This window comes from Salvelinus fontinalis, chromosome 2, assembly GCF_029448725.1.
Source record: "Salvelinus fontinalis isolate EN_2023a chromosome 2, ASM2944872v1, whole genome shotgun sequence".
In the NCBI taxonomy this organism is placed as follows: domain Eukaryota; kingdom Metazoa; phylum Chordata; class Actinopteri; order Salmoniformes; family Salmonidae; genus Salvelinus; species Salvelinus fontinalis.
In genome coordinates this window covers 17,767,652-17,781,807 of record NC_074666.1, presented here as the reverse complement: position 1 = coordinate 17,781,807, position 14,156 = coordinate 17,767,652, and the positions used below count along the sequence as shown (strand labels likewise).

The following is a 14,156-nucleotide window of genomic DNA, read 5'->3' as shown; positions in this document are numbered from 1 at the left end:
CAGCCATTCCGATTAATCGGTCGACCTCTACTTGCAACAGTTGCATAGTGCGGATCCCAACCTATGGAATTAAAGTTTCAGCGAGTTTCTCCCTTCTAAACTCACCCATGGTATTGTCCTCCATACTGTCAAAAACAAGTTTCATTTAAGAAGACCATGAATGGGGCTTTTATTGCTCAAAAACGGACACATGCTCAAACCCACACACTTTATATAGACTTAAACAGCTGCAAATTATCAAGATATCAAAGTGTCACCAACAAATGTAAAAAATAAAATAAAAATAGGCGTCTTTAGCAAATGCACTATATGGGGTTAATTTTTCAAATGCAAATAGCGCTTTTCGGTAGTGCTCGAAGCATGCCATTCCGAGAGCAGCATTTCTTCTTCAACTTAAAGAAATGAGCCCAATCAGTCCTCCATGACAACAAAATCATAAACAACAGAGTAGGCTAAATAGTTCTTGGTTTTGGGCTGATGCTCAGGTAAAACAATTTGGCTAATCTATATTTCCCAAGTCCTAATCTTGAAGATCAGGTGTTATTAAATTAATTGGAATGGCTGGAAAGATGTAAAGATAATCATATTATTATCTGTAGTAGAAAGCAACCCATAAAGTAAAATGCAACATCCAAACTCTAACATTGATTTATCCTGCAATGGATGTTGTTCAATTGGTAATGTTCATTTTTGTCTTCTTCTAATGCCTCTTAAGCAGGTTGACATTGGCGATATTGTTCAAATTAATGAAAACAAAATTGAGCTTTTTGGTCTTAATTGAAGGTTAGGGTTAGGCATTAGAGGTTAGCAGTGTGGTTAACGTTAGGGTTAAGGTTAAATTTACGTTTAAAACCAGATTTTATGACTTTGTGGCTGTAATCCAATTACTTTACTGAGTTTGGGTAATCCAAAAGTTACGTTACTGATTTACAATTTTGGACAGGTAACTAGTAACTGTAACGATACATTTAGAAAGTAACCTATCCAACCCTGACTCTGGACTTCAAAACCAGTGCCACTGCATTTTTTTTATTGTTCCCCTCTAACCAGGGACTGATTTAGACGGGTGCAATTTAATAATCAGGTAGAACAGAAATCCAGCCGGCTCTGGACCTCAAGTAACTTTATTTCCACCCTCAAGTCAAATCAAAACCAATAAAAAGAAAGCATATTTAAAAAATGTTGGAATTGGCTTCCAAACAGCTGTGAAAACGGAGCGGTAAAACTAGGTTTTAAATGTTGTGTTTATTGTAAACGTACACTTCAAAAGCTCCTGTTAAAAAAGCCCTGGGGCTCTGACACTTTCATGTTTTGGGGCTCAAGGTATAGGCTACACTGTTAAGTTAAAAGCTGATTTTTGCACTTAAGATTTAGCCGCCCTCCCCCCTTTGTGTTCCTACAGTGCCTTCAGAAAGTATTCACACCCATTTGACTTTTTCCACATGTTGTTTTGTTACAGCCAGAATTTTAAATTAAATTGAGATTGTTGTCGCTGGCCTACACATAATACACTATAATGTCAGTGGAGTTATGTTTTTGAAAAATGTAACAAATTCATTAAAAATGAAAGCTGAAATGACTTGAGTCAATAAGTAGTCAACCACTTGTTATGGCAAGCCTAAATAAGTTCAGGAGTAAAAATGTGCTTAACAAGTCACATAATAAGTTGTGTGTGCATGTGCAATAATCGTGTTAAACAGGGTTTTTGAATGACTACCTCATCTCTGTACCCCACAGATACAATTTCAAACACACATTCAACCACACAGACCAGGGAGGTTTTCCAATGCCTCGCAAAGAAGTGCGCCTATTTGTAGATAGGTAACAATAAATAAAAAAGAATATCCCTTTGAGCAATGTGGAATTATTAATTGCACTTTGGATGGTGTATCAATACACTCAGTCACTACAAAGATACAGGCGTCCTTCCTAACTCAGTTGCCTTAGAGAATGAAGCCGCTCAGGGATTTCACCATGAGGCCAATGGTGTCTTTAACAATTACAGAGTTTAATGGCTGCGATTAGAAAACTGAAGATGGCTCAACAACACTGTAGTTACTCCACAATACTAAGCCACTTGACAGAGTGAAAAGAAGGAAGCCTGTACAGAATAAAAACGTTTTACAAAACATGCATCCTGTTTGCAACAAGGCACTAAAGTAGTACTGCAAAGACATGAACTGGATGTCCTGAATACAAAGTGTTATCTTTATCTTATCTCACTCTCCATATCTTTATCTTATCTCACTCTCCATATTTTAAAGCATAGTGGTGGCTGCATGATGTTATGGGTATGCTTGTAATTGTTCATTTTTTCAGGGGTATTTCATGTTAAAAAAAATTAAACAATTTGACAGAGCTTGAATAATTTTGAACAGAATAATGGTCAAATATTGTACAATCGCTGCCAAATGTGATTCTAACATGTATTGACTCAGGGGTGGGAATACTTATGTAAATGAGATGTTTCTGTTTTTCATTTTCAATTAATGTGCAAACATTTCTAAGAATATGTTTTCACTTTGTCATTATGGGGTATTGTGTGTAGAAGGGTGAGAGGAAAAAAGAATACGGATGTAACACAACAAAATGGAATAAGTCCAGGGTTATGAATACTTTCTGAAGGCACCGTATGTATGAGTGTGTTTGACTATGAATGTGTGTGCTCATGTATTCGTGTGTGTGTGCATGTGCATGCGTGGCTGTCATCACGGACACCCTGTCTGTAGGATATGAGTGTAGAGGCAGTCAGAGGAGACTGCTCCAACAGTTTCTTGTTGTTGTTCACCTACATACCTCAGTTGTCCCCTTCTCTCTCAGCCTGTTGCTATCTGAGTGCTGTGTTCTTTACCACTGAACTAAACTGACTACTTACTAGCACCTCAGTCAATCAGATGATGAAGACACACACACACACACTACAGCACAATGTTCCCATTTGAAAAGGCCTTTTGGCTGATACTTCCCCTCAATGAAACATTCCAAAGCCTTTTAGAGTTCACCTCAGCTAATAAATCATGTTCTATCTCCTTTAGATCAGCCACCGCTGCTCTCTCTGTGTACTGTAGCTGAGACAGATCCTTTTAAAATGATCCCACTGAGTTATTGGTTTCGAAAGAGGGGAGCATTGTGTGTGTCTTACTCTGGGTCTCCCCTCTCTGTTTATGAGTGCTCTCCCTGTTAGTATCTCTCTCTCCCTCAGTCTGCCCACCCCACCTCACGTCTGTGTGGGATCAAAGGGTGTGGAGTGGAGCCCACCACCACGGCCCAGCGTGGCCCTTTCACCCTCTCACCCACACTCTGCCATTGATCTCCAGGGTTACGGCCAGGTTATGCCTCTGTCGCTGTTGACTCAGCTGACCAACTGGCTGTTTGATGTCCGGGGACCTTCAGACAAGCAATACACAGCGCTGTGGCTGTAAGGCACACACACACACATGCGCACAGACACACCCACGCATGCATGCACGCAAACACACGCACCCGCGCAAGCACTACATACATCACACACACCGGCCACAGCCTACCTGTCAACTCTGGCATTTGGCAAAAGGCTAGAGGAGGGCTGTAGTTGGTGGTGGTTAACACGCGAGCTGCAGCATTCCTGCACTACATATGGGTTCTGACACTCCGGGAGATGGGGGCTCTATCTAGCCTGTCTGAGTGACTGACACCCTCTGTTTTCCTAAAAAAAGCCTCAGAAGACCTTGATAAGAGGCGTATCAGCATTAACTGATCCTGGCTGCGATCGCCATTTGTGTGTGTCCGTCCGTGTGCGTGCCTGCATTTGTGCCTGCGTGCGTGTACGTGTCTGCCTGTGTGTGTGATGATACCACACACAGCTGCAGGCAACTGGCAAAATAAATGCTCTCTCTAAATAACAAGGTTAAAATTCCTGGTGGGTCAGAGGATAGAAGAATGCAGGACTGACTGGGATGATCATATCAAGCAGCCAGACTGGAAGAGGAGGGAGATGCTCAGTCAGCTTACTCTCTCTCTCTGGTCTTCATTAGCCTCCTTCTTGGCGGTGGATTATGATACTGATCAGAGGAATCAAAATGGGTTTGAGTTGGAGGACAAGCTCTATCTCTCCATCCTTCCATCCCTCTTTCTCCTCTAATCTTTCCAACTTTGTGCCCTGCGAAAGAGCAAGTGCTGTTCTTCATTTGGGGGGTAGTACATCTAGGGCTGGAGGGGGCCTCCCAACAGGCCTTAAGTGAACCCCAGACAGAGTGAGATGTTAGGGGATGGTGTTGGGGCCTGATAGGGAGGCACCCTGTGGTGGCTGGAGATGTTGACTAATGACTTGCATATACTAATGGCTCTATCCAGGTATACCCAGGCGACGGGGCATGTGGTGAGCTAGATGTCATCTGGTGTTGATGCTAGCCCTGTGTGTGTGACCCTGCACCACCTTCTCCCCACCCCTAAAGGTTGCTATGCTGATGCTGTACTATTTCTGACATGGTAGCACATTTATCTTGTCACCCCCACACTAGTTTGAGAACCTCCAGTCCTCGCGTCTCTCATGATCATTTCTCATATGCCCCTTCCTCCCCCTCTCCAAGCGAGACCATTTGGAAGCCATCTGGACACACACACACCTAAACACACAGCTCAGCTTCTCTCCTACTGCTCTGACAGTCTGAAGTGTTTGATATGGTGATAAACTGTGACTTCAGGCTGTGTGGTGAATACCACAGCAGGATTCAGTCTCTCTGTCCACTCCGATGTAATCAGAATCTAATGTTTCACTGGCGCAGCCCCCTCCGTCACCCCTGTGCCCCGCAGTCCCATGATCAATCTACAGCCAGCTGTCTGCCAGCCAGGGAAGAGAAGTGTTTGGTTCAGTTCAGCACTCATCATGGACTCATCGTCATCTACCTGGCCTGGCCTCAGATAGGACTGCAATATAATGACTAACTCTACGCCCCCCCCTCCCCCACCAACTCCATTGGCTCGTCTGCAGCTGATAAATTAGTGAACAGGTGATGTTGGTGCTCTCTCATCTTCTCCTCGTACAGTACAGTACATGTTTGCCAAAACATGGATAACCTTTGTTTAACCAGCTAAATAGCTGCTATTAGCAAAAATGTGTTTTGAGTTCCCTTTTTCAGATAATAGGCTATATTAGTGTTTACACTTCCTCTTCCAATTACAATGTAGGGAGGTCAAAATAATGAAAATTATCTACCAAATCTAATCATTTAAATGTTGATTACTTCTCCCTGCAATTATTATTAATTTAATGACAAGACAAGACTTGTGAACATATGATGGGGGTCCGTGGGTCTCCAGTTTGCCTGGGTGGAGGTCCATGGGCAAGGTTGAAGACCCCTGGTCTGAGAGAAAAGGGCAGAAGTGAGGAAGGTCCAGTCAAGACAAGGCAGCTAAAGGCCCGGCCTCTCCTCTCCTGGCTGTAGTGAGCCCCGCTCCAGGCCTTAGAGGGTTCAGCCACAATGTCAGTCCCAGAATGAACCCCAGAATGAAGCCCACCCACTTCTATCAGATAACACACGGGTCCTTTACGCCAGTTAGTGCAGTGTTCTCTCTCTCGCTTGGCAGTGACCTCAAACCCATTCACGTCCTTGAATTGTATTTAGTACAATATCAAAATGCACCACAGGACAAATTCCATATGGTGTAATTGCATGACATTGGTGTCAACATAGTAGGTTAGTCCAAGTGTCTACACAGGCCACATTGAAGATTTTTAAGATCGACACTGGAAGTATGATAGATAATGACAATCTAAGTTGGGATTTTGAGAAAATGTATACATTTTTTTGTAAATGTGATCGACTGCCTTGGTTCTGTCTTATGTAGCAAAATTTGAAAGTGTTTTTTTTACATTGGATAAAGAGCTACAAAATGGTATATAATACACTGCATTTGAGAAACAACGGGAAAGTTATTCTACTTTGAAAGTTGATAAACTTGTAACCTCACTTTTGAGAAAATGGCCTTTGAATGTTTTGGTACCTACTGGGGAGCTCTTCTTTGACTACACCCATTCAGCATCGTTCACACCCTTTTAAGCTTTAGCCCCACCCATCTCTTTAAGAGTTTATCTGAGCGTACTGTCTAAACAACAACAGTCAAGCACCCAAGCTAACTGATTAATGTTGGCAAGCTTGCTAGCGACTTCCAGACACAAATGAAAGAACAGCTCACTGACCATTTTCTCGCCTTAGTAGAGCTGGTTAGGCTGTTTTTATGTTATCCCGTGCGTTGGTGACTGCAACTGTGCTGCTGGCAACAATTTACTCTTTTTTTTGGCAACGTTTACTGACACCGGCCATATTCAGCGGGTGTTGAGCGTTAATTTGTCAGTTAAGACGAGAGTGCTCTGAAATCTGAGTAGAGCAAATTTACCAGCTACGTCTATCAACAGTTGTCGCAGTGACATTCTATTGAAAAGGATACTTGCATAGTGGTCTTTTGTTAAGACATGTAGCTAGCTAGGTAAACAATGAGCCATAATCCCAACTCATGACACTACTACCCTGCATGAATATGCAGGTAGTTAACCAACCAGGTTCAATGTTAGCTAGCTAAAATTAGGATATAACTAGCAAAGCAAATGGCTTTGAGATACAAATAATAAGATCATACACGTAATATTAGCTAGCTAGCTAACAGTATACTTTAACTTGAAATGAAAACGACTCTGTCAAAATTAGAAAAGTGTAATATCTGAAAATGTAGCGAGCTAGACTATCTTACATCACAGATGGACGCTTCTTCCTATCACGGATGCCATGGTTGTCCTTAGTTTGAAGATGTAATCTGGAGTCAGGTGTTTTCTCCATCTCCTTAGCTATCATACTGTAATTCCACTGATTTCAAAACTCGGTCCTCCAGAAAGTGGAGATCAACACTTACACAGTTCTACTACACAATACATAAAAAAAAGCTGCATTAGACAGGATTACCTACACTTACTGACCAGCTCAAAGAGACAGAAGCGTGCTATATGGCAGACCAATCCGTACTCATCTCTCGGCATGTTCAGCCCACTCATTATCTCAGCCAATCATGGCTAGCGGGAAGGTTGCTGACCTTTTCTGTGGCTAAACCAACTAGGCTTGTAATTTAACAATTGTATTCGTATTTACAGATGTCATACAGGTCTGTTATTAAGGCACATGAAAGTTCACATGTTCCAGAAGGGATTTCTGCCACTACTGTGAAGTAGTGACCCGTGACATACACCTAGTTTCCTGAAACGAGTCACATATGTATTTTGAAATGCATTTCAGAAATAAATTGTTTAAAAGCATATAGTATTATTTGACCTGTTTCTGTATCGTACTATATTTAGTCTTTGGACACATTTTATGAATCAAGTCATGTGAATACTTGTTCAAATGATATATACAAAGAAATCCACACATTCTCTTTCACACACTCACCCCTAGACTACATGCAGTATAAGCAAATGCAAGTCAATGGAGACTGGAGTGTGAGTAATTTCAGAGTTTTCCCTCTTTCTCATATCTTAAACATGTTCAGATCTTAATAATTGTTGGTATATACACTACCATTCAAAAGTTTGAGGTCACTTAGAAATGTCCTTGTTTTTGAAAGGAAAGGGAAAAGTTTTTGTCCATTTAAAATAACATCAAATTGATCAGAAATACAGTGTAGACATTATTAATGTTGTAAATGACTACTGTAGCTGGAAACGTCAGATAAAAAAAAAATAAGGAAAATCTACAGAGGCCCATTATCAGCAACCAGCACTCCTGTGTTCCAATGGCACGTTGTGTTAGCCTTTTTAAAATGATAAACTTGGATTAGCTAATTGATCATTAGAAAACCCTTTTTTCCCCATCATTTGTAGGTTCGATTACAGGCTCAAAATGGCCAGAAACAAAGACCTTTCTTCTAAAACTCGTCAATCTATTCTTGTTCTGAGAAATGAAAGCTATTCCATGCGAGAAATTGCCAATAAACCGAAGATCTCGTACTACTCCCTTCACAGAACAGGGCAAACTGGCTCTATCTAGAATAGAAAGAGGAGTGGAGGCCCCAGTGCACAACTGAGCAAGAGGACAAGTACATTAGAGTGTCTAGTTTAAGAAACAGACGCCTCACAAGTCCACTACTGGCAGCTTCATTAAATAGTACCCTCAAAACACCAGTCTCAACGTCAACAGTGAAGAGACGACTCCGAGATGCTGGCCTTCTAGGCAGAGTTGCAAAGAAAAAGCCATATCAGACTGGCCAAAAAAAATACAAAATTAAGATGGGCAAAAGAACACAGACATTGGACAGAGGAACTCTGGCTAGAAGCGCGCATAGAAGTCATTTACAAGGCACTCCACCACAGTCTGAGGTCCTGAGCGCTCTGGAGCAGGTTTTCATCAAGCATCTCTCTGTACTTTGCTCTGTTAATCTTTCCCTCGATCCTGACGAGTCTCCCTGTCGCTGAAAAACATCCCAACCGCATGATGCTGCCACCACCATGCTTCACCGTAGGGATGGTGCCAGGTTTCCTCCAGACGTGATTCTTGGCATTCAGGCCAAAGAGTTCAATCTTGGTTTCATCAGACCAGAGAATCTTGTTTCTCATGGACTGTGGTTCCTTTAGATGCCTTTTGGCAACTCCAAGCGGGTGGTCATGTTCCATTTACTTAGGAGTGGCTTCCGCCCGACCACTCTACCATAAAGGCCTGATTGGTGGAGCGCTGCAGAGATGGTTGTCCTTCTTGGATGTTCCTTCATCTCCACAGAGGAACTCTGGAGCTCTGTCAGATCGACCATCGAGTTCTTGGTCACCTCCCTGACCAAGGCCCTTCTCCCCCGATTGCTCAGTTTGGCCGGGCGGCCAGCTCCAGGAAGAGTCTTAGTGGTTCCAAACTTCTTAAATTTAAGGATTAAGAAGGCCACTGTGTTCCTGGAACCTTCAATGCTGCAGAAATGTTTTGGTACCCCTCCCCAGATCTGTGCCTTAACACAATCCTGTCTCTGAGCTCTACGGACAATTCTTTCGATCTCATAGCTTGATTTTTGCTCTTGCACTGTCTTGCACTGTCAACTGTGGGACCTTATATGGACAAGTGTGTGCCTTTCCAAATCATGTCCAATCAATTGAATTTGCCACAGGTAGACCCCAATCAAATTGTGGAAACATCTCAAGGATGATCAATGGAAACAGGATGCACCTGAGCTCAATTTCAAGTCTCATAGCAGAGGTTTTGAATACTTATGTAAATCTGGTGTTTTTATTTTTAATACATTTGCAAAAATGTGTATATTGAAATTTTGGTCCAGGCAATATATATATCATAAGTCTCTATTGACTTGCATTGGATTTGCTTATACCGCATATTCTCTAGTGGTGTGTGTGAGAGACAGTGTGTGTGGATTTATTTAGAATTGTTGATATATACACTACCGGTCAAAAGGTTTTAGAACACCTACCCATTCAAGGGTTTTTCTCTATCTGTACAATTTTCTACATTGTAGAATAATAGTGAAGACATCAAAACTATGAAATAACACATGGGATTATGTAGTAGCCAAAAAAGTGTTAAACAAATCAAAATATATTTTAGATTTGAGATTCTTCAAGTAGCCACCCTTTGCCCTGATGACAGCTTTGTACACTCTTGGCATACTCTCAACAAGCTTCACCTGGAATGTTTTTCCAACTGTCTTGAAGGAGTTCCCATATATGCTAAGCACTTGTTGGCTGCTTTTCCTTCACTCTGCGGTCCAACTCATCCCAAACCATCTCAATTGGGTTGAGGTCGGATGATTGTGGAGGCCAGGTCATCTGATGCAGCACTCCATCACTCTCCTTCTTGGTCAAATAGCCCTTACACAGCCTGGAGGTGTGTTTTGGGTCATTGTCCTGTTGAAAAACAAATGATATTCCCACTAAGCGCAAGCCAGGTGTGATGGCATATCGCTGCAGAATGCTGTGGTAGCCATGCTGGTTAAGTGTGCCTTGAATTCTTAAAAAAATCACAGACAATGTCACCAGCAAAGCACCCCCACACCATAACACCTCCTTCATGCTTCATTGTGGGAATCACACATGCGGAGATCATCCATTCACCAGCTCTGTTTCTGACAAAGAAAGAACCAAAAATTGCACATTTGGACTAATCAGACCAAAGGACAGATTTCCACTGGTCTAATGCCCATTGCTTGTGTTTCTTGGCCCAAGCAAGTCTGTTCTTTTTATTGGTGTCCTTTAGTAGTGGTTTCTTTGCAGCAGTTCGACCATGAAGGCCTGATTCACAGTCTCTGAGCAGTTAATGTTGAGATGTGTCTGTTACTTGAACTCTGTGAAGCATTTATTTGGGCTGCAATTTCTGAGGTGCAGTTAACTGTAACTGCAGCAGAGGTAACTCTGGGTCTTCCTTTCCTGTGGCGGTCCTCATGACAGGCAGTTTCATCATAGCGCTTGATGGGTTTTGCGACTGAACTTTCTATGGTCTTGATATTTTCTGTATTGACTGACCTTCATGTCTTAAAGTAATGATGGACTGTTGTTTCTCTTTGCTTATTTGAGCTGTTCTTGCCATAATATGGACTTGGTCTGTTACCAAATAGTGCTATCTTCTGTATACCAACCCTACCTTGGCTTAAAACGCATTCAGAAGGAAAGAAATTCCACAAATTAACCTTTAACAAGGCACATCTGTTCATTGAAATCCATTCCAGGTGACTACCTCATGAATCTGGTTGAGAGAATGCCAAGAGCGTGCAAAGCAAAGGGAGGATACTTTGAAGAATCTCAAATATAAAATATATTTTGATTTGTTTAACAGTTTTTTGGTTACATGATTCCATATGTGTTTTTTCATAGTTTTGATGCGCACGCATCACACACACACACACACACACACACACACACACACACACACACACACACACACACACACACACACACACACACACACACACACACACACACACACACACACACACACACAATACACAATACATGATCAGATATGTGGACTCCTGCTCGTCGAACATCTCATTCCAAAAACATGGACGTTAATATGGAGTTGGTCCCCCACTCTTCTGGGAAGGCTTTCCACTGGATGTTGGAACATTGCAGCGGGGACTTCCATTCAGCCACAAGCATTAGTTAGGTCGGGCACTGATGTTGGGCGATTAGGCCTGGCTCGCAGTCGGCGTTCTGATTCATCCCAAAGGTGTTCGATTGGGATGAGGTCAGTGCACTGTGCAGGCCAGTCAAGTTCCTCCACACCGATCTCGACAAACAATTTCTAGATGGACCTCGCTTTGTGCATGGGGGCATTGTCTTGCTGAAACAAGAAAGGGCCTTCCGCAAACTGTTGCCACACGGTTGGAACCACAGAATCGCTAAAATGTAATTGTATGCTGGTGCATTAAGATTTCCCTTCACTGGAACTAAGGGCCCATCCTAGACCATGAAAAACAGCCCCAGACCATTATTCCTCCTCCACCAAACTTTACAGTTGCCACAATGCATTGCGGCAGATGGCGTTCTCCTGGCATCCGCCAAACTCAGATTCACTCGTCGGACTGCCAGATGGTGAAGCGTGATTCATCACCCCAGAGAACGCATTACCAAGTTCAATGGCGGCGAGTTTTACACCACTCCAGCTGACACTTGGCATTGTGCATGGTGATCTTAGGTTTGTGTGTCACTGGAAACCCATTTCATGAAGCTCCTGACGAACAGTTATTGTGCTGACATTGCTTCCAGTGGCAGTTTGGAACTTGGTATTGAGTGGTGCAACCGAGGACAGATGATTTTTACGCGCTTCAGCACTCGGCGGTCCCGTTCTGTGAGCTTGTGTGGCCTACCACTTCGCGGCTGAGCAGTTGTTGCTCCTATACGTTTCCACCTCACAATAACAGCACTTACAGTTGACTGGGGTAGCTCTAGCAGGGCTGAAATCTGACAAACTAACTTGATGGAAAGGTGGCATCCTATGACGGTACCACTTTGAAAGTCACTGAGCTCTTCAGTAAGGCCATTCTACTGCCAATGTTTGTCTATGGAGATGTCTATGTGCTCGATTTTATACACCTGTCAGCAACGGGTGTAGCTGAAATAGCCAAATCCACTAATTTTGAAGGGGTGTCCACGTACTTTTGGGTTTTTACCACAAATGATTAAGATCTGATCATTTGAACATGTATTCACATGACTTGATTCATAAAATATGTCCAAAGACTAAATATAGTACAGTATCATAAACTTGTGTTGTAGACAAACATTTGGCCAATTGAAGAATCATTTTTTCCTGATTTGTCCATCAGTTAGCTCAGAGAACAAGTGTACCAAAGGAAATTATACATTTCCGTTATGGACATGAAGGGGTTAACTCGCTTTTGCCCTCTGTATGAGGATCTCCAATTTCTCTCGTGAGGGTTTTTGGAGGGGTTCTTTTGAAAGACCTTGTTTGAGGCCCCACTTGTCTTCATCCATCCAGTATTGACAGTGTATAATGGGTTATGAGAGGCGTATTGAATGAGTTTGTTATGGGATTGGCCCTAGATTGTGTGGCTTGTTCTGAGAGACCAAATGGGGATATGGTGTTGAGCTGGAATAATGAAAAGCACTTGCTGTGGTGAAACATATATACTCTCTTTCTTTTTCTTTCTTTCTCACTCTCTCTGTTTATTTTTCATTTTCTCCTCTCCACATCTCTCTCCTTTCTTCGCTCTCTCTCTGCAGAAGAAGGAGCGGGAGTGTATGCAGCTGCGTCTCGGGATGCTACGAGGTGAGCTGGAGAGACAGAGGAAGGTGCTGGGCCGGGAGATAGACCTGCGGCAGAAGGAGAGAGCACAGCTTCAGAAGAAAGGTAAGGGGTATTTGGAGTTGACTGGCATTTCCAAGCCACGAGAAATTACAATTTCAAATTGCGTATAGTGTGGGGACTGGGGTCCATATGGGATTGTACTCCTGTTATGTACCTTACACTGGGGTTGGCCTAAACGGCACCCTAGTATTGTGTGTAGTGCACTACCTCTGATAGATCCTACGACACTGGTATGCTGAAGGTCAGCCAACTGCTGTTCTTTGACTACTTATTTTACTGCATGTTCCACTCCAGACCGTTACAGTACAGTAGAGTACAGTACAGCACCTCACACACAGGAAACCTCTTTCACTGTTGACTGGCTGGAGTCTCTGAGTCACTCCACTGCAGTGACAGTTTTCCTCCTGGCCGTGCGACACTCTCAGACAGAGACTTTTCTGTGCTTGCCAGCCAAGTTGTTCTACCAGGGCCGGTAATGTAACCCGTTAGCGTTTTATGGCGTCGTTGAGTCAATTATATGGGTTCAATAACAGAATTACTGCCGGCTGTATCATGTCTGGGATGGGTGGGTTTGTTTTACTGGCATGTTTACTGCTCCTTATCCGTTATGTCCGCAGGGAAATAAAAAACCTAGCTGAGTTCATATTCAACACCACCACCATGATGGGCACGCACAGACATGTTCACACATGCATACGCACAGAACAGTACATATATACTTGTATGGCATTGATATTAATGTCTTGGCTCATATACTGTAGATATATGGGATTATCCAGGTGGCTTAGATAATTAAATTAAGTTAATCACATCTTGTAAGTATGTACACAGCTGTCCTGTACATAGTATATGCATTCATACATTTTGTTACATAAAAAATGGCACCTGCTAGACATAGGAGGAATATGAGCAATTAGGGAAGGCACATCGAATGAGCTTCCATTTTATTCTTGAGAGGTTGTGTCTCTGATGGACCTGGGGCCAGATCATGTTGACCCTCCACTCCTTGTGTCCGAGTGACTTTCAAAGCTTTCACTTCTGGCAGACCCATCCGTGTCCCTCTCTCCGTGTCCCTCCTTCGTCCTCTCCTGTTTTGTCTGACCAGTCTGTTATTGTATTTTTTTAACAGCAGGGTATGGTAGGGTGTGTTCAAAGAGGACTGGGGGGACTAAGTCTCTGATGGATCCAGGTTCTGTGTTTGGCCAAAGGGCAGGAAGCCATGGTGGTTTAGTTCTCTCTAAGATGACTTGTGTTATTGATTTGACTGGTTGTCTGCACTGCAGCCCAGCATCCCTGCACATGCTGTGTTCATAACCTCCAGGCTCTCTCTCTCTCTCTCTCTCTCTCACACACACACACACACCTACCTACCTA

The 14,156-nt window shown here is 42.9% G+C and overlaps 1 protein-coding gene across 1 annotated transcript in view; it reads left to right on the top strand.

Annotated features, from left to right (window-relative positions):
• The window catches only part of LOC129813108 (UV radiation resistance-associated gene protein-like), a 55,398-nt gene extending 42,469 nt beyond the window's left edge, over positions 1-12,929 (top strand). The window contains exon 8 of the mRNA XM_055865295.1: positions 12,698-12,929. Within this exon, the coding sequence (XP_055721270.1) occupies positions 12,698-12,892 (195 nt within the window). The 3' untranslated portion in view covers positions 12,893-12,929. The remainder of the gene's footprint in view (positions 1-12,697) is intronic.
• Positions 12,930-14,156: the final 1,227 nt, after the last annotated feature.